Here is a 26,800-nt window from a genome sequence, read left to right on the forward strand (position 1 = left end):
GTCGTAAAATTACATTTATAATGATTAAAAGTGATAATTTCACCATTACATATAGTATTGCATGAAGTATTTCTGCTGAGATCAGCACTTTTAGTCATTTTAATAGTGATTTTACCATTGTATGGCATATAGTATATGTGCTCAAATGAGCTGTTTTAATACTCATAATGTTCATATCAGCAGAAATACTACATGCAATTCTATATTTAATGAAAAAATAAAGATTGACTATTAAAATTGTTCATATACAACATACAAGACTGCATGTAATTATAAAATAACTATTATTATTAAAACTTTATTATACAGGTACATCTAAAAAAAACTAGAATATTGTGAAAAAGGTCAATATTTTTTGTTACTCATTTCAGAAAGTGAAACCCATATATTATATAAATTCATTACACATGGAGTAAAATATTTAAAACCTTTATTTCTTGACATTTTGATCATTACAGATAATGAAAACCCAAAATGTCTCCGAAAATTTGAATAGTACATAAGATCAATAAAAGGATATTTTAAACAGAAATGTCAGGCTACTGAAAAGTATGTTCATTTCTATTACTGCATCAATGCAGCGTGGCATGGAGGTGGTCAGCCTGTGGCACTGCTCAGGTGTAATGGAAGCCCAGGATGCTTTGATAGCGGCCTTCAGCCTCTCATCTTCCTCTTGACAATACCTCATAGATTCTCTATGGGGTTCAGGTCAGGCGAGTTTGTTGGCCAATCAAGCACAGTAACACCATGGTCATTGAACCAGCTTTTGGTACCTTTGGAAGTGTGGACAGGTGTCAATTCCTGCTGGAAAATGAAATCAGCATCTCCATAAAGCTTGTCAGCAGAAGGAAGCATGAAGTGCTCTAAAATCTCCTGGTAGATGGCTGCGTTGACTTTGGACTTCAGAAAACACAGTGGACCAACACCAGCAGATGACATGCAGCCCAAATCAGCACTGACTGTGGAAACTTCACACTGGACCTCAAGCAACATGGATTCTGTGCCTCTCCACTCTTCCTCCAGACTCTGGGACCTTGATTTCCAAATGAAAAGTACAATTTACTTTCATCTGAAAAGAGGACTTTGGAGCACTGAGCAACAGTCCAGTTCTTTTTCTCCACAGCCCAGGTAAGATGCTTCTGACGTTGTCTCTGGGTTCAGAAGTGGCTTGGTAGCTCTTTTCCTGAAGACGTCTGAGCGTGGAGACTCTTGATGCACTGACTCCAGCTTCAGTCCACTCCTTCTGAAGCTCTCACAAGTGTTTGAATCAGCTTTGCTTGACAGTATTCTCAAGCTTGCGGTCATCCCTGTTGCTTGTGCACCTTTTCCTACCCAAATTCTTCCTTCCAGTCAACTTTGCATTTAATATGCTTTGATACAGCACTCTGTGAACAGCCACAGCTTTCAGTAATGACCCTCTGTGACTTACTCTCTTTGTGGAGGGCGTCAATGTTCATCTTCTGGATCATTGCCAAGTCAGCAGTCTTCTCCATTATTGTGGTTTCAAAGAACAAGAGATACCCAGCATTTATTCTGTAGAGATGGTCATTAATTGAAACTCAAATATAAATATTCTAATATTTTGAGATACTGATTTTTGACTTTCATGAGCTGTAAGCTCTAATCATCAAAATTAAAACAAAAAAACTTTTGAAATGTTTTACTTTACATGCAATGAATCTAAAATATATGAAAGTTTACTTTTTGAAATAAGTTACAAGAAAAAATGAACTTTTTCACAATATTCAAATTTTTTGAGATGCACCTGTATATAGTATTGCATGTTGTGTATTTGCTCAGATGAGCGTTTTAAATTATTATAATTGTCATCTGAGCATATAATGTTCATCTCAACAGAAATGCATCAAATACTGTATGTCATCATAAAATGAGCACTTTTAATACTCAAACTTCATTTTACCATGACATACACTATTGAATGTACTATAGTCGCTTAGATAAGGATTATAATGATTAAAATTTCTCAAATGAGCATATATACTACATGCAATACTGTATTTAATGATAAAATAACAATCATTAATAAAGTACTAGTTTTAGCATTAAATATAGTTTTGCAAGTATTATACCTGTTGCTGAGATGAAGATTGAGTATTAAAATACTCAATCTTTATTTTATTTTGTATAGTATTGCATGTAGTAAATCTGCTGAGATCAGAGCACTTTTATGATGGTAAATAATAATTATAGAAGTGCTCATTATATAATGTAGTATATCTGCTCATATGAGCACTTTGAATAATTGCAATACTATAAGTAATGGTAAAATGAAGATTACACGCAGTATATCTGCTACAGTGAGCACTTTTATTAATTATATACAGTAGTGTGTGAAGTATATTTGCTCAGATGAGCAATTAAAAGTCAGTTTAGTAACTTGAAAGCGTTACACTGTGTACCACAGAAGTTCCTTCAGTTATTTTGGTAGTTGAGTTCATTGTTAAAGTCATTGATTTGATGAGAGCTGTACAGTGAGCAGCTGTCATGACACGCGCGCGTCAGTATTTCAGAGAAGCTCGCGCTGAGAATGAGACACTTTGAGAGGAGTCGCTCATGCATGCATGTGCCGCGCTACGTTTGCATAACATGAAAAAACAGACGTGAACTTGCATGAATATTCCATTATAATCACTTATTTGTACCATGCAGGTCTGATTTCAAGAGTGTAAGTTTGTCATACAGGTTGCAAACAATTGCATCCAGCGTTTTCGTTAATGTTACATATTTGAGATATATTTGAGATGTTAATGCAGATGAGTGTAGCGTTGTTGTCTCTGAATGACTTCATTGTGAATCTCCTGAGTGTCGGCGCTTGTAAGGAGGCGCCTGACGGATCGATGCTCTGTTAAAGCCTGTCAGGATGAGCCGAGCCACAGACTGCGTGGCTTCTGCTTTCTACTGTAACCGCTCCAGTTTGATCACTTGTGTAATACTAGTTAATTTGGGTCAGTTTGTGGGATGGATCATGTGTATTAATTAGTTTATGTAAGCAGCTGTCATTTAACTCAAATATCTGATCAAATTCTGATTGGTTGAGCCGTGTTTAAAGCCGTTATAAAATATGGTGTTGCCACATTGTTTGGTCGACTTATGAACTGTTAAGGAATCATTTATTCTGTTTATTATTATCATTAATCATTTATTTAACATTGCTGTTTAATTATAAAAGCAATAAGCCACTGAAAGATATTTTAGTTATATTAGTTTTAACTTTTTTTTGTTTTCATACTTTTTTTTTTTTTTTTAGTAAGTACATTTTTTTAGTATGTTTTGTTAACTTTGTATGTGTTTTTGTTTATATGTGTGTGTGTGTGTGTGTGTGTGTGCATGTAATTTATTTATTTCATGTTTTAGCTATTTTAGCACGTTAAACTAAATTAAAGTGAGACGTAGCTTAAGTTTTTTGTAATTTCATTTTAATTATTGTTTACTTCGGTTAACAAAAAATGTTTTTATGGTTTTAATTTTAGTTTTACTTATTTCAGTATGTCATGTCATTTGTCACATATTTTAAATATATATATATATATAATATTTTTCAACTAAAACCATAATGTATCTGATCAGCAACTTCTCATTAATGAGTGCATGTAAAATTGCTAGCTGAAGTAAGTTTTATTATATTTTATTTTAGTTGATGTTTGTTTCGTGAATGAAAAAGGTTTTCTTTATGGCTTTAATTTTAGTTTTAGTTTTACTTATTTTAGTATGTCAAGTTAAACTAATTTACTATTGAAATTTTGCCTTTGGAAACTATTTGAATATTAAAAAAAATATATATATATTTCAAGAATTTTTTTTTTAATGGTTTTAATTTGTTTGTTTTATTTAGTTCCTTATTTCTTTCTAATAATGCTCAGAAGGTAATACTTAGCCTTTTTGTTGAGGGTTTTCTGCTTTTGTTCTGCTCACATGTTTTTGTTGCTAATATAACAGTGATTGAAATGATAGATCATGTAGTTTTGAACATGTTTGTGCGCATGCATGCCGTTTGGCCTCTGTTTCGTAACCCGTCCGTGTCTGGCCTTGAACACGCGGCGCTGTGACACCTGTGGCCGGTTTGAGGTTTTCTCCTGGTGTTTGAGCGCAGGCCGGACGCCTGTGCATTCAGCTTTTATCAGCTCTGCCGGGGAAGAAAATAGACCTGGGCTCTCGTCCGGAATCTCAGGTCCGTTTTATAGCCTGTGTAGAAAACGCGCCGCTCCAGAGCTGATTTAGGCTATCTGCCGTCACAATGCACTTTATCTGTAGTTTGCTCTCCTGCGATAGAAACGAGCGCTTGTTTGTGTTTGATTTGTGATGACGTGCATGTGAACGCATTACATAATCAGCTTCACCTGTGCAATGACAGCTGTCATGTTTTAACCCTTGTAATGCATTCAAAATCTGTATGTTTTCACATTCCGGGTCTGGACGTGAAGAATCTTAATATTTACTTAATATTTTTCAACTAAAACCATATTGTATCTGATCAGCAACCTCTAATTAATGAGTAAATGTGAAGAAATCTATAAATTATTATATTTTAGTACTTAAAAATTAAGAAATTCAAATTTTGCATAAACCACACTGAAAAAGATACATTAAAATACTTTTGTGTGTGTGTATATATATATATTCAATATCGATGAGTAATTTAATTTTAATGTATTGTTCTATGAAGTTTATAAGAACATATAATTAGAACGAATGAAATTTAATTAAATCATGGTTGCTCAAAACCAGCCCAAATTTATAAAAGGAAGTATTTATTTCTAACAAAACAACAACAATATTACTCTGAAAAGTTGTAAAATAAATTACTTTTACTGGCATAAGCTCAAAGAAATGCAATATTCGCTTAATATTTTCATCTAAAACCATTTTGTTTCTTATCAGCAGCTGCTCGTTAATGAGTGAATGTGAAAAATGTAGAGTATGTCAAAGCATGTTAGTACTGCATTTACCCCTTTTTTATTAATTTAAATATTGAGAAATTCCTTAATTTCAAATGACATGAACCACACCAAAAAATATGTTTTTAATATTTGAGAAATTGTATTTGAATACATGTATGAAATGTATAAGAATATATAATCTGAGAACTACCCGTATTAACCCCATTAGAATGAATGGGATTTTATTAAATTCCTTTGAATTTATAACTCATGATTGATCAAAAACACTCAAATTATGAAACAGACATAATTATTTCTAACAAAACAACATTAATATTACTCATTAATATTAAATAAAAATGTCAGTTTTTTTTCATGCTGCAGAGGTTCATATTCATAGCTGCACATATTCAGTCCCAAAAGTGTGTGAGATACGGGAAAAACACGATAGATTTTTTTTTTTTAACACTAATATATAACTAATAATATAAGATAATTTAAAGTGTTTTTTGACAGCTAATGGTACTCCATACATATCTGGTTCAAAAATGACCTGGATGTGAAAAGTGGCTCTTTTATTTAAATGGTTATATATCTTTAAAAAAAAAAATCAATTAAATATTTAATGTGTGTTTTGATGATCTTAAAGAATTTGCAAAGCTTTGCTCTTTCACTAAAAACAATTTTTTGGAACCTGTCCCTCATCAGGTTGGATTTAATTAGTCACCATTGAATCAATCAAAGCAGGTGGTAATTAGCATTAATTCGTGAGCGTGTAAAAGTGAACGGTCTCGTTTCTCCACCTGTCATGACACGGCGTATCTGCATGAACACTCGTGTGCTTGTTGCATCATGGGTAATTAATGCGCTCCATTGACCCGCATTGGGTTCGCTCCTCACACTAATCATTCGTTTACTGAAAGGAAAGGCCCTGCTGTCCGGCTCGAGTGGACGATGAGTGGCCAGTTGTTAATCTGAAGTCTTCCGACCGCTGTTTACCTTCTCCTGTGTTTCTCTGGAGTCGTTCCCTTGGGTCGCTCGTTTATCCCGCCGCTCACATAGCTAGCATTCCTTCCCAGCATTCCCCAGAAAGAGGGTTTAGCTGGAGGGAAGAGGTGGAGACGGGCCTGTCTCTCTCTCTTTCTGCCCCGCTCCAGTCTTTCTGCTCAAAATGGCCTCTTGCTTTGAGTTGAGTCGCTTCTCTCTAATGTGCCGTTCAGATGCAGATTAAAAATTATTAAAAATTATGGAATCATTATAACACACACACACACACACACACACACACACACACAATTTTAAAAATAATTATACAAAGCTTAATTAATATAATTATTTACAGTTTTATGCACAATTATTTTTATTTATTTTTAGCATCACATTTATATTTTATTGGTATACTTCTGTTGCTAATACAGTGGTTTTAAATGAATACAGCAATGATAAAATGACCTGCTTTTGTAGCACATAGTGACACATTTCATGATATATTTCAGCAAAATTGTGTTAATGCTCACAACTGCACGCAATGCAATGAGAGCATTACAAATAATAAATAAATTTAATTAATTAATTAATTTTTTAGATTGCTGATAATACTCAGGAAAATGCGCTTTATTTCTTTTCTGTATCCATTATCATTTTTACCATTGTTATTTTTTTGCTAGCAGAAATCCTATTACTATTTAGTTTGTACTTGTATGAATGAATGACTCAATTTACAAGCTTGTATTTTGTACAATGACCTGTCCAATTATTTCTTTGTATGCATTTGCCCCTCAATTGTTATAGATGTGTGTGTGTGTGTGTGTGTGTGTGTGTTTTGTTTGTTACAGTAGTTTTTTGTTTTGTTTTTGTTCTGTGAAAAAGCAAAGTTTTTGTTCCACCAAAACAAATCTGGGCTTTTTAAAAAAAAATTAATTAAATTCACATTTTTAAAAATATATTTAATTTAAAATGTAATTACATATATTAAACGTATGTATTTGTTTATTTTATATGTGTGTGTGGAGATATATATTAGGGCTGGGCGATAAATAGATTTTATCGATTAACTGGAATGTGTAGTTTACGTCGAATGAAAATCGGTTTTCTTTTTAACATCCGCCGACGCTCCCCTCTGAGCTCCAGTAGTTACTTCGTTTTTATACGCGAACGCGCAGCCTTTCAAAGTATACTCCATTTGAAGGTGAATGCGGGCGACTGGCGGACACACTCTAGAAAGCTTCAGCCATGTTCAGTGTCTGCTCTATTTTTCCCCGTTAAGTCATGACTGATAACAAATATATAACTCTTAAACCAACGCTGAGCTGTTTCTCATACCCTCTCGCTCACAAGCGCTTGTCAATGTGAGCGTCTGTTGTTGCAGTCTCAGCTATTTTGATGTCCGTCTCTTTAGTTTCGTTTTCAACTGAGACATCGGCCCAGAACAGTGTTCACACCATGTGGAAAAACTGATTACTGTTAAATAACTTCAGTGCACATGTGATATTTAATGCTGTTGAATGTTTTGTTTGCACTTTATCAGAACTACCTCCTGTCTACTGAATAGCAAGATGTTAAAACTTGTTTAAAGAAAGCTTATCAAAAAGGGTCACACAATTTTGTTATGTTACGTTATGTTAAGTTACATATTCACTTTTTACAATGGCAGGGCCTGCCAGCTTGTCTTTTTGGCTGTTGTTTCTGATTGCACTTTAACCCCAAGAGGGAAATCCAGATTAAATCCCAGAAGGAAAAATCAAAACAAAATGCAGTTAAAACTTGTTTTGATCAATTTCTTTGTCATCGGCAGATTGATTTTAAGTAGGGGGGAAAAAAATAGATTTAAATCGTAAATCAGATTTTTTGTAAAAACAAAATAAAATGGCTGGGCGATATGGCCTAAGAAAAAAAAAATCCCAGATTTTTGGCATTTTTATGCATCTGTTCCGGGTCAAAGTGGACCGCGTATGTATGTATATATTTATGCATGTGTCTGTGTTTAATTATTTAATTGTCATTGTTTTCAGTGTGTGTAAGTGCACACTCAGGAATGTTTCAGTCCGTGGTTTGTTCTCTGATCTCTCACAGATTGCTAAAATGGGCGGAGAGCAGATGCAGCATCTGAACAACTCGTCTCCGGTCGTCGATGCCTCGCTGTACGGCTACGGAGGGCAGAAGCGCTCACTGGATGAAGGAGGTGCTGGGGGTTTTTGCACTTACAGTTGTCTGCTAAATGATTAATTGTCAACATGAGTTTTGTCAGCAGTGTGCGATCAGCCAGTGTCGTCTGAGTAATACAGTAGATAGGATGAATGTAAAGTAACTCTGAGGTTAAAATCAATGCAGCACTTTATGAAGCATTGACCTTCGACAGCATTTTTCTGCACGAGCCATTGATTGGTACTTCTGTTCTTGAGCTGCTTGCGAAAGAGATAGCAAACGTCAGAAACAGCGAGAGACGTTTGAGGAAGTGAAAGCTGTTTGTGTGGCTGCAGAAACACATCATAGAGGCAAAGAAACACTGTGATTCAAACACACCGTGGTAAAAAACTGCGCTTTTTTCTGGCTCATTGTTATTGGCTATTACTAAAATTTGAAAGGACAGCTTTATTAAGTAGCTTGGCATAATATATTTTTGAAATTTTTCTTAGAAAAAAAAGAAACCTCCCCAAAGTTATATTAATTAATTACTTGTGAATCTTATTTGTAAACAAAAAACTTGTTTCTTGATGCTTACGCTTCATGGCATTTTAAATTGAATATTTTTGTGTTGCATGAATGTTTAACTGAAACTAGCATGAATACAAACAATATTAAAAGTGCCAATGGAGTGGATATTACAAGATCTAAAGGTTTTTCTGCGTACCAAAAGGTTAAGTCTGGTGAGTTTAGACCTGCAAGTTAATGTAGTTATTCATATTTGACTAATAGAGGATGTAAACGTCACACATCTCACCAAATCATGGCTGTCATATTTTAACATTTTGCAATTTTTTATTTATTTGCAATTCATTGAATATCTAAAACATTATTTGTTAGAGAATACATTTAATTTGATTAATATTTAATCTATTTAATTTTTGAACTATTTATTAAAACTTTTAAACCCCAACATTTTATCAAAGCACTTCTATTGTCTCAAAACTTGAAATATAATAAATTAGACTGTATTTTTAAATGCACCTTTTTTTTTTTTACATTTGCGTATTCTAAGGTTTGAAGTTTCTTCTGCCAGACTGTAATATGATGCTCTGTGTATTTCTCAGTAATAAACACATGTATTTTTCCCTTCTGTTTCTGTGAAGTGGCTAACCAGCTCGGAGCGATGGTACATGGTACAAGGTGAGCGCTTTCATTCATTCAAACTCTTATATTGTGCTATTGCACTTTGTAGTTTTAGATTAATAAACGTGCATTTCTATGCACAGCTGGAATAATTGTTATGTGATTTGTTTAGGGCTATAATAACGGAAGACTTCAAAGTGCCTGATAAGATGGTTGGATTCAGTAAGTGCTGTGGATTTTGCACAAACATTTGAGCTTTAGTAGTCTTTTCTTAGTATGCACACAATTTTTGGCCTTTTAGAAGCTGAACTCTGTATATTTAATTATTTTCTTTAATAAGTAGCATGCATGCAGTTTTTGGCCTGATATAAGCTGATCTGTGTGTGTTTCTTGTCCGGCAGTCATTGGACGGGGCGGTGAACAGATCACAAGAATTCAGCTGGAATCCAACTGCAAGATCCAGATCGCTTCCGGTACGTTCTGATCCGATTACAGTCCTTCATCTTCTGGTTTTCTGCTTCCATAAACCTCAAGTTTGTCTAGTTTGATATCATTTATATTATTCCTCAAAGACCTCGAGAGGACTCAGAGAGTGAGGCGAATGTGGCGTGACGTTTACAACAGATTTTAAGATGCCACTGACTGCATCTGTCTAATGTGGATTTTTATTTGATTATAAATGTGTGAAAAAAACAACACATCTGTCTTTCCTGAAGCTCAAACAATTCGATTCAATTCCGAGGGAAAGCAAGTACTGATGAAATGTAAACATGCAATGGAAAATGCGTCTGCCAAATGCCTAAAAATTGTAATAAAAATATAAAAATATTTTATTAATTATAATATTGTAATAACGAATTATTCTAAATTATAATGAAACTATTTAAATATAAATTATGCAATATTAGATTGATATTTAAGTATAAGTTCTAATCATACATTTGAGAATATCGTTGATGCATACAATTTAGTAATTCTTGATTTTATAAATAAACAAATGATAGTAATGAAACTATAAATATTCTAATAAAACAAATATGTTAATATTCAATACATATTTAATTATAAATTGTAATATACATTTGAGAAATTATTGATACATATTCTTGATTTTAATTTATAATAATTTGTTACATTGCATTTATGCTAAATTGTGAAATTATCCTTCTCCTTATGCATAAATGTAAATACAATTTAAAGAAAAATAATATAATGAAACTATTTAAATATTATAAAATGTGTAATAAATAGTGATATTTAATACAATATGTAATTAATAATAATCATAAACTATAATACATTTGAGAATTTTTTTATTCATACCTGATCCTTAGTAATTGATTATTTTAATTTATAATAATTTCATTTTTTGCTTAATTATCTTTTATCTTTACTAGATCTGTGTCTATCTCTACAGTTGAATTTATGCAAACAAATAAATAATTTTTTGAACACTCTGTAATGGCATTGTTTGGGTGCTTTTCTTGCCAAATTGTACCATTTATTATGGTTTTAGTGATAAAAATGAATGTATAATGAGTATTGATTTTAAAAAATTATGTCAAAGTGTTTGATCCATCTGTAGTCATAACTTCATTTGTTGCTAATATCATTGCAATATCCAGAGAGAAAACCAACTCTGAAGCTATTATGATGTATAAGATGACGTCACATTAGCCATGTTGAGCAAAAATTGGTACGATTGCGAAATGCCCACGAAAAAGTGAGCTGAACAGCAGCTCCTCGTTGCCCACAGTCTGTGTTTGCATTTTTTGGTTACTAATTAGTTTTGAGTTGCTTGCAATTATTTGTCATGTCGCCCCCCACAGACAGTGGCGGTATGATGGATAGGCCTTGCACCCTGACTGGGACCCCAGAAAGCATCGAGTAAGAAAGCACTGCCCTCTATAGCGCCGCAGTTTAACCCTTGAGCACAAACGCAACACTTTCAGATCTATTAGTGTCAGAGTTTGCTGAATGAGCGCCAGTCATTTGTCTGCTGTGGTTCGTGTTCGGCAGGCAGGCCAAGCGGTTGCTGGGGCAGATCGTGGACCGGTGTCGGAACGGACCGGGCTTTCATACTCAGATGGACGGGAACAGCGCCATCCAGGAGATCCTGATCCCGGCCAGTAAAGTCGGCCTGGTCATCGGGAAGGGAGGCGACACCATCAAACAGCTTCAGGTTGGTTTGTTACTTCTCTAACATTTGCTGCCACAAGTCAATCTTTATTTGTATATATTGTGCTCAGTTTCGCAAGTGAAAATGCTTCCAATCAAAGCCACAGCAGAACTGTTGAGCGTCTCCGTTTCATTACTGAATGTATCCAGCGAGTGATACAATGACTCATTAGTAAAGACAATCACCTGCTTGGTTTCTATGGAAGCATATGTGTAGCTAAATTCAATTTGAAATGTAATATGCAAAATGGCAATGCAATTTTAACCTCAGACCTCGCATGCGTTTTCTTCATGTCAGTTGCGGCGAGCTCAAAATGACCACGCGAAAGACCAGCAAGGTGTGGGATTATTTTTTAGAAAAGGATATGTGTAAACTGTGTAATGTCAGATTGGCTTACAATAACTTGCGATGCGTAATAATATTCAATATAGGCATGTTTGAGCTTGGAGGCTAGCCAAAGCCAGCAAATGTCAATCATGTCATACACTACATCCCATCGCTGCGGTCCACGATCCCATCCGACTCATTCATAAGGACAGTGGGTCTCATTCACTAAGCATGCATATGCACAAATTTGTGCTTGAAACCTGCTTATGATAAAACTTGCGTACTTAAATTTATTCTAAATTTAAGAAAAAAATATAGGAACAACTGAAAGCACACGTACACAAAAAAATCACACTCTGTCTTAATAATCTCTCTCCCTCTCTATTTAAGATAAAGTTTTTCATTTTAGGATGATAGTTATATATAATTCTATTTCATGTTAAAATTATACAGTGAAAGAGTTGAGTTACTATAGCTCGCCTCAAGCTGCGAGGTTTCTCTGAAACAGCCAGCTAATGAAAGCTCTGTGCAAAAGGTGTTTTATTGTATATGAACTGATTTTTAGGACTGCACACTTCGCATTGCGTAAGATGACACAAGACGTGCGAATATGCTTATAAATACAAATAATGTTCGCAAATTATTAGTGAATAAGACCCAGTCACTTGCTTAGTTTCCGAATGAATCTGCCATTTGAATGATTTGAGTGAGTCAATGACTCATTCATAAAGACTTTGCTTTGTTTCTGAGCGAATCAGAATCGGTTGTGTGATTTATTCAATGACTCACTAAGAAAGTGACTTTGCTTTTGCTTTCATATTAACAGTATAATTTTGATTTGAAAAATATCTGTATATTTTAGCATTTAAAAAAGCTGCTTTTTTCAACGCTTTTCTCATCTAACACAATTATTATTTAAATAATCTTTTTCTTTTTGGGGGAGGGGGGTGTAACGTCTCAGTCATGCAGTTAAATTGATGTGCAATTAATTATTTAGATTAATCTGCACATCATTAAATTATGTTAAAAAGTAACATTTTTAAACGTAAATGAATGTTGTCTGTCGACAGGAGAGGACAGGAGTAAAGATGATCATGATTCAGGACGACCCAATGCCCACTGGATCAGACAAACCCTTGAGAATCACTGGAGACCCTTATAAAGTTCAGGTCTGTTTATCAGCGATACAGTCACAGATCCACAGCATATATGTGACCCTGGACCACAAAACCAGTCATAAGTTTTTATTTAAGATGTAAACATCATCTGAAGCTGAATAAATAATCTTTCCATTGATGTATGGTTTGTTATGATAGGACAATATTTGTCTGAGATACAACTATTAGAAAATCTGGAATCTGAGGGTGCAAAAAAATCTAAATATTGAGAAAATCTCCTTTAAAGTTGTTCAAATGAAGTTCTTAGCAATGCATATTACTAATCAAAAATGAAGTTTTAATATATTTACAGAAGGAAATTTTAAAAATATTTTGATCTTTACTTAATATCCTAATGATTTTTGTCATAAAAGAGAAATGTATAATTTTGACCCATATAATGTATTGTTGGCTATTGCTACAAATATACCTGTGCAGTGTTTCCCCTACAATGTATTAAGCAGCGGCGCAGTAATATCACGACATTCACGTCATTCACTTACCTAAAAACACAAACATGTCGACCGGCGGCGCTGCTAATGCATGGCTCTGAATCCACTTGTTGACAAGAAAGGAGGAAAGAGCCACAAATGGAAATAATTTTTGATTAGGCTAATGTCACGTTGCCATAAGGGGCCGTTCACATTCACGTTCATATGCAAATATTTCAAATGTGGGCGCGCGGAAAGCGACGCGGCACTCTCGTTTTGCGCTCCTCTGTTCATGGTTGCATAGCAACGACAGATGCCACGGGAGAGCGAGCAAGCGCTTGTGGAAAGGAGAAAGCGAACTGCGAAATTGGTACCGAAAACCGTGAATTTTCACTGGTATTGAAAATACCATTCATTTTTCAGATGGGTGAAATCCTGTGGCATACCAATCTCCAGTGTGAACTGTGAGCGTGACTTTTCCACTGAATAGGGTGATTTTAATCAGATCCATTATTCATTCATTAAGATTTCTGTATACCTACAGCTCCAGGCACACTGAAATCTCTTCATGCAGATACCTGGTACATACCTTTTTTCACAAAAAAATAACCCAACATCCGATCAAAAACATGAATAATCCTGTCCTAATCTTGTTTGTGACCAGTTCAAGGTACGTGCTGCAATAATCATGCCTTCTGTTGATGGTATGTCAAGTTTGTATGTCTCAAAGTTCATTTCTATCCACAAAACTTGCCAGAAGTCATGGTTTAAGGGGTTATTAAAAAAAATAAAAAATCTTCCGGGGGTGCATGCCCTCGGACCCCCCGCGAGCGGCTTGGTAACAACCTCCGGCACGTAACAGCACCGCTGCTGGAAAAATTTATAGGGGAAACACTGCTGTGCTACTGATGACTGCTTTTGTGTTCCTGGGACACATGATGTTTGAGCTCCGTGTCTGACTCTGAGTGTGTGTTCTGTACAGCAAGCGCGGGAGCTGGTGGTGGAGATCATCAGGGAAAAGGATCAGGGAGATTTCCGGAGCGGCCGCAGTGACTTCGGCTCCAGACTGGGCAGCAGCATTGATGTAAGAACACGTTCAGCTCTGGCTTCATTTAGAGCTGCGATGAAGCCGGAAAGGCCACGTGTTTGATTGTTGGTTTGCTCATGCAGGTGGCAGTGCCCAGATTCGCAGTGGGAATCGTCATTGGCAGAAACGGGGAGATGATTAAGAAGATTCAGAATGATGCAGGAGTCAGGATCCAGTTCAAACCAGGTCAGTGTTCACAAACCTCATGTTTGTGCAGCGTTAACATACATGCCAGATACTGACGAATTAGACACCCCTACATCTCGTAACAAAAAAAGGTTTAATATTACCTAATATAGTGACGCTATCAACTGTATTGCACTTTACCAGTCATATGCCAAAAGCATTAGTTTTATTGACAAAGAAGTATTCAAAATGTATTATCTGTAGTCTGTAAGGAGTGGCAAGAGTGTAAATCATGATTAGACATAAAATAATGTCTTCAGAATCGTTCATGCATGTGAAAAAGGGCTGAAATTTAAACAAATATCTCTAATCTGGCTCAGATTGTGGTAGGAATCATGTCTTCACTTTATATATGAAGAGTTTATTTTCCATTTTTACAAATTTTCAAAAATCATGTTTTTTATTATGTTTTTGTGTTTTTTAAAGTTATTTTTTAACCTAGTCATAATAACCCAACTGCAGTTTGATTTAGATGAATTGGAAAGCACAATGAAAAAACATGATTTTTGAGAATTAAAACCGTTATTTGATTTAGCAAATGAACTCTTCATATGATTCTCAGAAGCAAAACGGCTTCAAAAATGCATCATATTCAGTGAGAAAGTGAGATGTGTGAGAGCAAAACGGGCACTGTTTTTGAAATCAGCAGTGCAAATTATTAAGAAACAAGTGTGGATTTCTTTTAGCAAATTCTAGTCCACATTGCATCGTCTCGTGCTCTCTCATTCATGCGTGTTTCTTTATCAAACTAATGTATCAGTTGTACTGCGCTTTTTCTGATTATTTTATAATTAAATGTTGACTTAGTCAAAAAAAGAGACCTTTGTTGATTTTGCATTGCAAAATTGTAAAAAACATAGACTGGTTTACTGCATTTCACTTTATTCAAACACATTTTCGTGGATAATTAAGGATCCATAATATATATTAAGAATCATGGTTTGGTTTATAGTTTCGAATCATACAGTCTGTTTTACTTTTAATGTTTAAGGAGTGTTTTACCTTCCTGAAATTGATTTGTGCAGCACTTTTTACAACACAAGACTTTCCAGAGCAGCTTGACAAAAAAATAAAACACTGCTAAACTGAAATTTGTTCAATAGTTTGAAAGGTAATGAGCCAAAGTTTGCATGCTAATGCACCTGAAGTCATGCAAAAGTACCTGCAAAGTGCATGAGTTTAGTTTATTTTGTGAGTTTAGTTTGTCTCAACCGCTCCTGCTGTAGGATGTGTGTGTTTTATCTGAACCTGTGTGTGTTTCGGGACGATGCTGCTGAGATCAGGTTAGGGCATGTTGGGACGCACTCGATCACACAAATCTCTTAAGTCTGTGGAGGACCAGCAGGATCATTGACACGTTAAGAAGTTTACGGGGATTAATATACTGTTCTCTCATATGTTTACAATCCCATGAATATTCATGCTGCTGAGCGATTCTGCTGAGAGTGCCTGTTCAATTCATTCACACTGAAACTGAACTGAAGTAGCAAACAAGGTGCAGAATCAGGAAGGAGAATTCAGTGGAAATAGTTCATTAATCCTGCTGTATAGTGTAGTTTTTAATACATTTTTGTGAGTGAATTATCCATAAACATGATTATATGCATGTATAGAGGACTTCCATAAAGATGAAAGTTTTTAAATGCTATTTTGCTTAAACGTAATGAAATGGATCAAGTTTAATTTTGTGCACCATGATGGAAGAATGCATGAATAGATTTAAATTTGAATGTCATTATTTATTAATGATAACATATATTAAATAAGTTGTCTGAAAATGGTAACACTTTACAATGTGTCATTTATTAACATTAGTTAATGTATTAACTTACATGAACAATGCATTTATTACACTATTTATTAATCTTTGTTAATGTTAGTTAATGAAAATACAGTTGTTCATTGTTTATTCACGCATTAATGTTAAACACAGCTTGTGATTTTAATAATGCATTAGTAGATGCTGAAATTAAGATAAATAAATGCTGTAGAAGTATTGCTCATTCGTAGTTCATGTTTACTAATGTTATTAACTAATGAACCTTATTGTAAAGTGTTACCCTGTTGACCCGGTTCAGAGAAATATGTCAAATTAGTAGAGAATTATATTCAGTGCATCAAGGAATAAATGAGGCATAATTAGTTTTAATCTATTTTATTACGTTTAAGCAATTAAAGCCATGTTAACCCTGTAAAGCCTGACATGAAATAATAGTCAAAAAATCTAATTTAAGTTTATTAATGTCAATCAATGAGATGTTTTTGATCATTTATAAATTCACATGTCAGTGTGATAGAGTAGTTTTGCAGGGCTGTAGTTCTCCGGATCTGAACTCATAAAGCTGTGTCTGTTTCAGATGACGGGATCAATCCGGACCGGATCGCTCAGGTCATGGGTCAGCCGGACCGGTGTCAGCACGCGGTTCACCTCATCAACGATCTGGTCCAAACGGCACAGGTACGTCTGGAACCTCATCTTTCACTGATGATCATGATGCAGGACTGTGTGACGGAGTCAGTTATATGAGCCTCAAATTCATGAAATTACCACAAAAAACATCACCCGCCTGACATTTCTGTTTAAAATATCCATTTGTTATTGATATTATGTAATATTCTAATTTTCTGAGACACTGAATTTTGGGTTTTCATTATCTGTAAGTCATAATCATCAAAATTTCAAGAAATAAAGGCTTGAAATATTTCACTCTGTGTAATGAATCTATATAATATATGGGTTTCACTTTCTGAAATGAGACAAAATATTGACCTTTTTCATGATATTCACATTTTGAGTCATCATCCACTTTTAAGTCATTTCATATCTCAGTGTTCATTATAAAATTCATTAATACCCATTTTTTATGCCATGTTGAATCATATTTATTTCTAAAGCAATTTTTTTGTAATGTCTATTCATGCTTTACTTATTTAACACAATGACTTTTGGAGTCTAATTTCTCAGCCAGAGTTGATGTGCAATTAATTAATTACACATCATGTGTAATCATGAATGAATTAGAGTAAATATTTTAATGGCTTGTCTGTTTCCGTTCAGGAGCGTGATGGGTTCGGAGGCCCGGTTGGACCCAGAGGTCGCGGCAGAGGTCGCGGTGATTGGAACATGGGAACTCCTGGAGGCCTGCAGGAAGTGACCTACACAATACCAGCTGATAAGTGTGGCCTCGTGATCGGGAAAGGTTAGGACTTCATCTGCATTCAGCCATTCACTGACGCTTTTATTAAAGCAACGTCACAAACAGTACATAAGGTGTTTAATTTATTATTAGATTGGAAAGTTGTATTGGATATAATTTAGGAAACCAAGTGGAGTCAGTTTTTAGTTGGTGGAAATTCAGTTTGCTTGTCTTAACTCAAAAGATGCACATTTTTCTGAAATGTCACTGTGTATAAATGACCCTTGTAAGTGTTCACTCTGTAGGGAGCTTTTGAGCTCTTCATTGCAATACAATGGGTTAAAACATCTTCTGGGTGGTCTGAAACCGCTGTTTATCTGACGAGTGCTGTTCTGTTCATCGCTGAATGAAGCGCTTGACATTCACTGAGTTTAAGTGCATAGCAGGGTTATTATCATAAATTAAAATCATAAAAAATGTATTACTTGGAAACATTAAGATACAAATATTTTAAAAAGCCTTCAGCTAGAACCTCAAAGTAAATGAAAATGAGAACTAATTTAAAAACAATACAGACTTAAACTAAAATTAATAAAAATGACAACAACTAACGAAATTACAAACATTTCAACTAAAATGAAAAGGAAACCATTAAAATCAAACCAAATATTTAAATTAAAATTTTTCTTCAGTTAGTTGCAAAGGAAACATTTCTTGTTTTCATTTCATTTAAGCTGAAGTACTAAAATAAATAAAATGAATTAAACTAAAACCTTATAAAATACTTTTTTTTTTAAATGACAAAAACAATTAACATAAACAATAAAAATAAGTTTCATTTAAGTTTGAAGTACTAAACTAAAACTACATAATATTAATAAAAAATACTTTTTATTAATAAAAATGACAAACGCACACAATGACAAAACGAAATGACAGTTAAAATGTTTTTTTTGTTTTTTCATGGCATTTAGACAATGATTTAAGTTATAGTGGTTGTCAGAATACTTCATCACTGGTTGCTTGTTAGTGTAATGGCACTTCAGAGTGCACATGTGATTTATCTGTCCACATCAGTCACCAGATCACCTCCAGATTGGTTTTGCATGAATTATCCGGTGGTATTGAGCAGGTTTGCGTTCTCAGACCCGACGGGCCGTTGGCTCTGACCTCAGTGTGAGACATGCATCTCATTGTTAGACGCTCTTTTCAGTGCGACTTGAAGACCACCAGTAGCAGCGTCTCACGCTTTAACCAGCATCCTTTAACTAAACCGGTCCGTCGGTGAACTCCGCGCTCGGCTCTTTATCCGCGCCTCTGTCTGACGCTGGAGCTCATAATGGCTTCATTAATGCAGCGGTTAAATTTGTGTGACAATGGAGTAATGGCCCGGCTCAGTCCATCGTCCCCGGCGCGGGAGGAGTGGTTTAGATGAGCGTTTTCAGCCCGGGTCACTCCGGGTCAAACTGCCTGGATGAGTGAACAAATGTTCAGACATCACTGAGTTTCCCTTTACCAGGCTCTTGTGTGTTTATACACCAGACGTACACCCCCCCCCGCCGAGCTGATGATTTAACCATTCAGTCTGCAAATCATCACACAAATTTAAATTATTAAAATTTTATTTGTTTTATTTTATTTATTTATTTTTTACTGTCTCTTGTGTCCATATACTTTAAACCATTGTTGACTGTATGGCTGTTTAGTCAGCAGGTCTTGCGTATTTATTAATAAATGTACTTGTTTGTCCCTCAATTTTCTGGTCTTTTTTTTTTTGTCATCTGTTATTTATTTATTTTTTATTACTCTCTTTGGTCCATTGAAGAGTAGATGGCTGTTTAGTGAACAAGTTTTATGCTTTTTCTTTTTCTTTATTTTTTTTTTACGTTTGATTGTCCCTGATGTTTCTGATGGTTTAATTTTTATTAAATTTTAAAATTTTGGTTTTTATTTATTTTAACTATGCTTTGTGTCCAAACCATTTTAGCAGGCGTTATACTCTTGAATTTTTTTTTTTGCTGATCCATGATGTTTATAGCTGGTTATTTTATTTATTTTTATGTTTTATTCATTTCTCCCTTGTGTCCACATACTTTTTAAACCATTGTAGATTATATGGTTGTTTAGCAAGTTGTTTTGCACCTGTATTTTTATGTTAAGTCTAGTTAAAAAACTTCCAGTTATTCAAGTTTCAAACAGCATATATTGCATGTGACGGATCTGTGTGAGAAACAGAGCTTGAGAAGGGATGGTGTTCATGTGTTTGTGTTCTGCTCAGGTGGAGAGACCATAAAGAACATCAACCAGCAGTCCGGAGCTCATGTGGAGCTGCAGAGAAATCCTCCTCCAAACACCGACCCCAACGTCCGGATCTTCTCCATCCGCGGATCTCCTCAGCAGATGGAAATGGCCAGACAGCTCATAGACGAGAAGATCGGGGTGAGTGATCAGCTTCTCAGGGCTTTCTGTTTGCAAGTGCATTGGGTGTAAAAGCGTTCAAAAGTTTGGGAGGAAAGAAAGTTTAAAAAAAAATCTGCTCACCAAGGCTGCATTTATTTGATCAAAAATACAATAAAATTGTGACATTTTATTATAATGTAATGTATTTCTGTGATCTGCAGCTGTATTTTCAGCATCATTACTCCAGTCTTCAGTGTCACATGATCTTCAGAAATCATTATAATATACTGATTTACTGCTCGAGAAACATTTCTGATTATTATCAATGTTGAAAACAGTTGTGCTGCACCATATATTTGTGGAAACTGTGATATATTTTATTTTTCAGGATTCACAGATGAATAGAAAGTTCAAAAGAACAGCATTTATTTGAAATAGAAATCTTTTGTCACTTTATACATGTCTTTACTGTCACTTTTGATCAATTGAATGCATCCTTGATGCATAAAAGTATTAATTTCATACAAAAAATAATCATAGTGAACCTAAACTTCAATCATATGGCCAAGTTGAGTTTATTACTAACGGACTCTTGAGTGTCCAGTCCCTGTTAATGACTGATTCTGTTTCTTCCTCGTGTAGGGGTCTGGAATGGGAGGAAGCAGCAGTTTTGGACTCAGTCCTTTTACCCAAGGACCAGCGACTCCTCATCAGAAGTGAGTACCTTCCTTCCTTTATTTCCTCTCTGCCAGTGAGTTTATTCTGGTCAAGAACTTTAGTTTCAGGTTATTTTTAGTCTGAGTAGATCAGAATATGGTTTCCCTCCGGGATGATGTTTTGTTTGCTTGATCTCAAAACTAAGATTTGTAGAGCTGTCGGTTTAACAAATAAATCTGGTGTGACTAATTATGGAAGAAATAACTCATTAAAATGATAGTCATTTAATGCAGCGCCCTGTTCAGACCTGTCCGTCATCTTACAATGATTCCGTGTCTGATGATCATGATGAAGGGCGACCGACTGTGATGAAGACTATTAGAGTGCAGTTATATGAGCATAAATTCAAGATATGAGGCAAAATATCTCTCTCATGTTTATAGTTGAGCAATATCACATCAGCAAGAGTGTAGTTTTTCACCAATATCTGCAGCGCTGCAAATGTGATTTATACAACAGCTCAATAAACAAGTTAAAATAGTTGCATTTTTGACTCAATATTTTCTGCTTTTGCTCAATTTTACTACAAGAATAGGTCTAAACTGAACGAACTGTTGAGCCTCTCTTGATCAACACGCAGCAGTGATTTGTTACCGAATGAATCCACATTTCTGAACAAATCGAGTGAGTCAGTAATTCAACGACTCATTCGTTTGCTTTGTTTTTGAATGAATCAGCCATTTGAAGAAATCGAGCGAGTCAATGAATCACTCATTAAGACAGTGACTTGCTGCCACCTACTGGTGCTTTTAGTTTCATATTTAGAGCATCGTTTCATTAAAAAAAAAAACTCATGTTTCAATATTCTGTAAAAAAAAAAAAAAAACATTACCCATTTATTATCATTATTTATACAGTGTTGAATCACAATGTCTATGCAACACTTTTTGATGACTTTAAATGTTGTCTTGGAGGGTTATTTCTCTCCCAAATTTGATGTGCAATTTATTACTCTTCACATCCCATAAATAATGAATTAAAAATCACTTGATCGTGCTAAAGATCTGATGCACTGAACCTCACGAGCATGTCTAATTCTTCATGAGAAGCGTTCAGATGAATCGTTCTCGTGTGTATCAGTGTGTTTCAGACCGGGTTGATTATCTGCGTGTTCCTGTGGAGTGTTTGCAATGCTGATGTTGTGTTTGTGTTGTTTTGTGTGTTAGTGGTCCGCAGACGTTCATGACTGGAGGTTGGGGAACCACGTACCAGACATGGCAGCCTCAGAGCCAGCAGGACCCCAGTAAGATTTCCTTTAAGCATCGCTGTTTCTTCTGAGGAACAGCACTTTGCTTTAGATTCATTACATTTTGCTAATTTCAGGTCACAATGGATCTCAGACCGGCCAGATGGACTATTCCAAAGCGTGGGAGCAGTATTATAAAAAGCTAGGCAAGTGCCTCAGACACTTAGCTGCGTTCCTTCTGTGTAAACATCCTGAAGGTTTGGGGGAAACGTCGGCACACTTAAAGGATGCGGCTGAGAGCGTTTTATTTGCCCGACTAACAATTTTCCCGGTCTGCTGTATTATTTTCTGCCACTTTTTCTTTTTTTGGGGGGGGGGGGGACTGGAATACTGTTGTTGTTTTTCATTACTCGTCCTGATAAAAGCCTCAGATCAGCTTTTGTTGTTTCACACAAAAAGCCCAACAGGACGTGATCTGTTATTGACATTTACAGCGTTATAACAGAAGTCTTTGCACAATTTCCCTAAAGTGAAAAAAAGGATCTGCACTGTAAGAACAAACAATCATAGAAAAACGATGACGTGGAACAAAGTTACCTTTTCTCTGTTACTTTATAAACATCTCCTGTAACACCCAACATAATATTAATAGCTTTTGCAATTATAACATAAATGTTGTTTTGTGCTTGCGTATAGGGTTAGGACAAAAGTTTGAGATTACATATCAATATGGCTATGATAATAAAGTTATTATTATTATAAAACATACAAATACTAAAACAAGAATTATTGCAAATGTAATTCACTTTAAAATGAAAAACAAATAGTATTAGAAAAATATGAATGCATAATTTTATTCTACTTTTTAACTGTAAAATAAAACACAAATATTTCCGACTGCTCAAATTTCTTGATTTTCAATCGTTGAAAACAGTCGAACTTTTACTCTGACGCCGGAGCTCTTCAAACTTCTCTTTCTTTGACAAGGGCTTCTTGTTATAAGTTTGTGAAGATGGTTTGCGTGTGTTTTGTTCCCAAATGCACATGAGTTACTCGGAGCATTATGCAGATGGAGGTCGTGTGAATCATTTGCTGTGAGCCGAGACGCTGAAATCATGATCATGAGCTGCTGCTGTGTAAATGAACACAGTGCCACGGTTCGCTCACTGTGCATATATTTGTTTAAATGAATTGCAGTCTTATGATTTCAGTTCTATTCTGACTAATCATGCAGCTGTAGTTGTAAGTGATGTTCCTGGATCAAACCGAGACTGAGTTTGCGTGTTTTGTCTGTGCAGGTCAACAGAGCCAAGGCCAGAGCAGCGGCTCCGACTACAGCAAAGCATGGGAGGAGTATTACAAGAAACAGAGTAAGAACGTCTGTCCTCATGATGTCAGTCAAACCCAGCTGGACTTCAGTGTTCTCATGCTTCTCTGTGTGTGTGTGTGTGTGTGTGTGTGTGTGCAGCTCAGGCCGCCGGTCCTGGATCTCAGCAGAGCTCTCCTCCAGACTATAGCGCCGCCTGGGTGGAGTACTACAGACAGCAGGGGGCGTATTACGGCCAGGGACAAACGCAGGCTCCCGGCCTCCCGGTAATAAACACACTCCACCAACACCGTCACCTTTATGTATCATATAATGTTATCAACATACAGTACCGGTCAAAAGTGTGCTAGGATTAAGATGTTTTTGGGGGAAAAAAGTCTCTTCTGCGCAGCAAGGCTGCATTTAATTGATCAAAAATACAGTAAAAATTATGAAATATTTTTATGATTTAAAATGTCTGTTTTCTATGTGAATGTGTTAAACTAATTTATTTCTGTGATCTGCAGCTGTATTTTCAGCATCATTACTGCAGTCTTCAGTGTCACATGATCTTCAGAAATCATTATAATATACTGATCAAGAAACATTTCTGAAATAAATCACAGAAATAAATTACAGTTTAACAGATATTCACACAGAAAACAGCTGTTTTAGATTATAATAATATTTCACAATTTTTACTGTGTTTTGAGCAACTAAATGCAGCTTTGCTTCTCTTACAAAAGTATTGCGTTTCCTTGGGAAACCTTGCAAAAGCACTGAAGAAGTTTTTCCTTCCACATCATATTTCCATCACAAAAGTTGCACTCTTTCTTTTAAAAGAATACAGTTTTCCTCCTGTCTCCATATATTTACCATCACCATGTCCCTTTAGGGGCTCCGTAGAAGAGACTTCTTTGAAAACCATGAAAACGAATAATTGCGCATGTTTGTGGACCCTGACGCTGTGTTTTCTCCTCTCGCCCCGCAGGATCATTAAAGCGGGCGACTGCAGACCCTTTAGTTGAAGATTTTTGAATCACTGCGAGGAGGAAACAGACCTTTTGTAACAGAGGTTTCTAGATTTGCAACGCCTTGAAGACTTTTACTTTTTTTCTTAGTGAGAAACACTAGCTGTAGAATGACTTATATGATTTAAAAAGAGAACTATTTCTAAATCAGGACATCAAATTGTTACTAAATACTTGTGTACACCATTATTCGAATGGGCGATTTCCGGGATCCCTTTTGGACCGTTTCAGAGTTGGTTTGTTTTCTATTCTTCCTTTTTAATTCAACGATATATATATATAGATGTGTATCGCCAAAACGAACCCCGGAGTCGCGGCGTTTCATCGATCGATCGCGCAATATAATCTCTTATTTTTCTAGTTCTGTTGCAATAAAATGATCGTGGGCTTAGCAGTCTTGAATTCGTTATCGTTTCGTTTTGTCATGAAATGTTTTAAGAATGTGTACAAAATGTTTTCTTTTTTTTTTTTCTTTTTTTTTTTTTTTTTACATAAAGCATTTTAATTCAGTGCGATGAAAAACTGTGATGTTTTTGTTACAGAAATATATGCTTTTGTTACACGAGAAACGCAACGACGTCGCCGGTCGCTTCCTGATGATGTAATTCCTCATGTACTTTGTATTCTGTTTTCATTGTCATTTTATTGTACTCTGGTTTAAAAAGGTGCAATATCTTATTTCTTATGTTTTTGAAACAAAGATGGGTTTCTCTAATATTTTGACAGACGTTTAACTTGTAGATCTTAGGGGTTTTTTGTAGTCGTATGCAAATGTAACGGATAATTTTTTTATTACGGTGATCCGACGGGGAAAGGGGGGGTCTTGCGTATCGTGAGGTTGTTTTTTTGCCTTTGCTCTCTTGTAAAACTATGTATGTATGCTCAGATACTTGACTAAATACTTTATTTAAAAATATATATATATAATTAAATCAAAGACTTTTTTGTCCTGCATTTTTACAGGAAAACTGTCCCTGTTTTTCTGTTCTGTTTTCATACTGAGATTTGTCAAAGATTGTGAATGTGTAATTTGAAATTTGATGTTGCATCTTGCTGACGGATGAGAAGTTTTATGTGTGTAGTTCTGTAAACTTCGACTTTAAAGCGTTCAAGACTGCTAAGCCTCTGAGAGCCTACCTGTGTATTAATTACTTGTAGTTTTTTATATTCTGAGTATTGGAAGATCAAACGTTCTTGTCTTATTTGGTACCGCCGGTCTCTCTGACGCCCTACACTTCACCAGTACACACTGTGGACTCCTGTACAGTCCCAATCCCATCACTTTTTAATTCAGATTTTGCTTTCTACTCTGTGTGATCTAATATATGTATGATTAGTTCCAAATTGATCTAGTATTAACTTCATTGCTTAATGAAAAGGGATATTATAATTTCAAAGTGTTTAATTTTAGTGTTTCTTTTCTTCCTCATGTGTACAGGTAACCATGTATTAAAATGATCGAAAGACTACCACTTCTCGATGCCTCTTCCTTTGCTCGCCGGCGTCCTTCTCAGAGATCTGCGATGCTTGTTTGGTTTCTGATGTATTGTCTGTGTAATATGTGATGCTACAAAGCAAGTAACGTGCTGAAAAACAATCACCAAAAATAAAAATGTGCTTAAGCCATATGAGATCAGGATGAGTTTTTCTTCATCAGGTTTGTAGAAATGTGTCTCTGCATCAGTGTCTCAGCAATGGATGCTCTGCAGTGAATGGGTGCCGTCAGAATGAGAGTCCAAACAGCTGATAAAAACATCACAATAATCCACACCACTCCAGTCCATCAGTTAACATCTGGAGAAGACAAAAGCTGAAACACATCCAGCATTAAGACATTTCATCTGATGAAGAAACAAACTCATCTCTATCTTGGATGGCCTGACTGAGCAAATTTCAGCACATTCTCATTTTTGGGTGAACTATTCCTTCAATGATCTGAAGAACCTGTGTTCTTAAGAGTGTAGTGTAATGCATCTGGTTTGGTGTCTACTTTAATTGAAGCTCAGCTGTGTGTGTGTTTAGTGAGAAGTGGTTTGTGGGAGGATTCATTGGTCTAAATGGATTTTTAAACACAGATGAGTTTCCTTTCTTCTGCCCTCAGGCGTCCAAGAGGGTGTGTGTGTCTGTTAGAGAAGAGAGAGAGTGTGTGTGTCTGTTAGAGAAGAGAGAGAGTGTGTGTCTGTTAGAGAAGAGAGAGAGTGTGTGTGTCTGTTAGAGAAGAGAGAGTGTGTGTGTCTGTTAGAGAAGAGAGAGAGTGTGTGTCTGTTAGAGAAGAGAGAGAGTGTGTGTCTGTTAGAGAAGAGAGAGAGTGTGTGTCTGTTAGAGAAGAGAGAGAGTGTGTGTCTGTTAGAGAAGAGAGAGAGTGTGTGTCTGTTAGAGAAGAGAGAGAGTGTGTGTCTGTTAGAGAAGAGAGAGTGTGTGTCTGTTAGAGAAGAGAGAGTGTGTGTGTCTGTTAGAGAAGAGAGTGTGTGTGTCTGTTAGAGAAGAGA

The 26,800-nt window shown here is 35.6% G+C and overlaps 1 protein-coding gene across 5 annotated transcripts in view; it reads left to right on the forward strand.

Annotated features, from left to right (window-relative positions):
* LOC306869996 (far upstream element-binding protein 3-like) overlaps positions 1-25,946 on the forward strand; it is a 28,840-nt gene extending 2,894 nt beyond the window's left edge. The window contains exons 2-20 of one of the 5 annotated variants that reach the window (XM_079416999.1): positions 7,971-8,079; positions 9,188-9,224; positions 9,340-9,389; positions 9,569-9,640; positions 10,997-11,054; positions 11,187-11,349; positions 12,744-12,842; positions 14,244-14,345; positions 14,432-14,534; positions 16,892-16,992; positions 17,593-17,734; positions 19,950-20,110; positions 20,714-20,787; positions 21,955-22,031; positions 22,112-22,180; positions 23,273-23,344; positions 23,443-23,567; positions 24,272-24,355; positions 25,750-25,946. In XM_079416999.1, the coding sequence (XP_079273125.1) occupies positions 7,971-8,079; positions 9,188-9,224; positions 9,340-9,389; positions 9,569-9,640; positions 10,997-11,054; positions 11,187-11,349; positions 12,744-12,842; positions 14,244-14,345; positions 14,432-14,534; positions 16,892-16,992; positions 17,593-17,734; positions 19,950-20,110; positions 20,714-20,787; positions 21,955-22,031; positions 22,112-22,180; positions 23,273-23,344; positions 23,443-23,567; positions 24,272-24,280 (1,623 nt within the window). In that variant the 3' untranslated portion in view covers positions 24,281-24,355; positions 25,750-25,946. Of the gene's footprint in view, positions 1-7,970; positions 8,080-9,187; positions 9,225-9,339; positions 9,390-9,568; positions 9,641-10,996; positions 11,055-11,186; positions 11,350-12,743; positions 12,843-14,243; positions 14,346-14,431; positions 14,535-16,891; positions 16,993-17,592; positions 17,735-19,949; positions 20,111-20,713; positions 20,788-21,954; positions 22,032-22,111; positions 22,181-23,272; positions 23,345-23,442; positions 23,568-24,271; positions 24,677-25,424 lie in introns of all 5 variants that reach the window. The other 4 variants (XM_079416998.1, XM_079417001.1, XM_079417002.1 and 1 more) reach the window with 4 other exon arrangements.
* The last annotated feature ends 854 nt before the right edge of the window (positions 25,947-26,800 follow it).

Source organism: Barbus barbus, assembly GCF_936440315.1.
Source record: "Barbus barbus genome assembly, chromosome: 5".
NCBI classification, from domain to species: domain Eukaryota; kingdom Metazoa; phylum Chordata; class Actinopteri; order Cypriniformes; family Cyprinidae; genus Barbus; species Barbus barbus.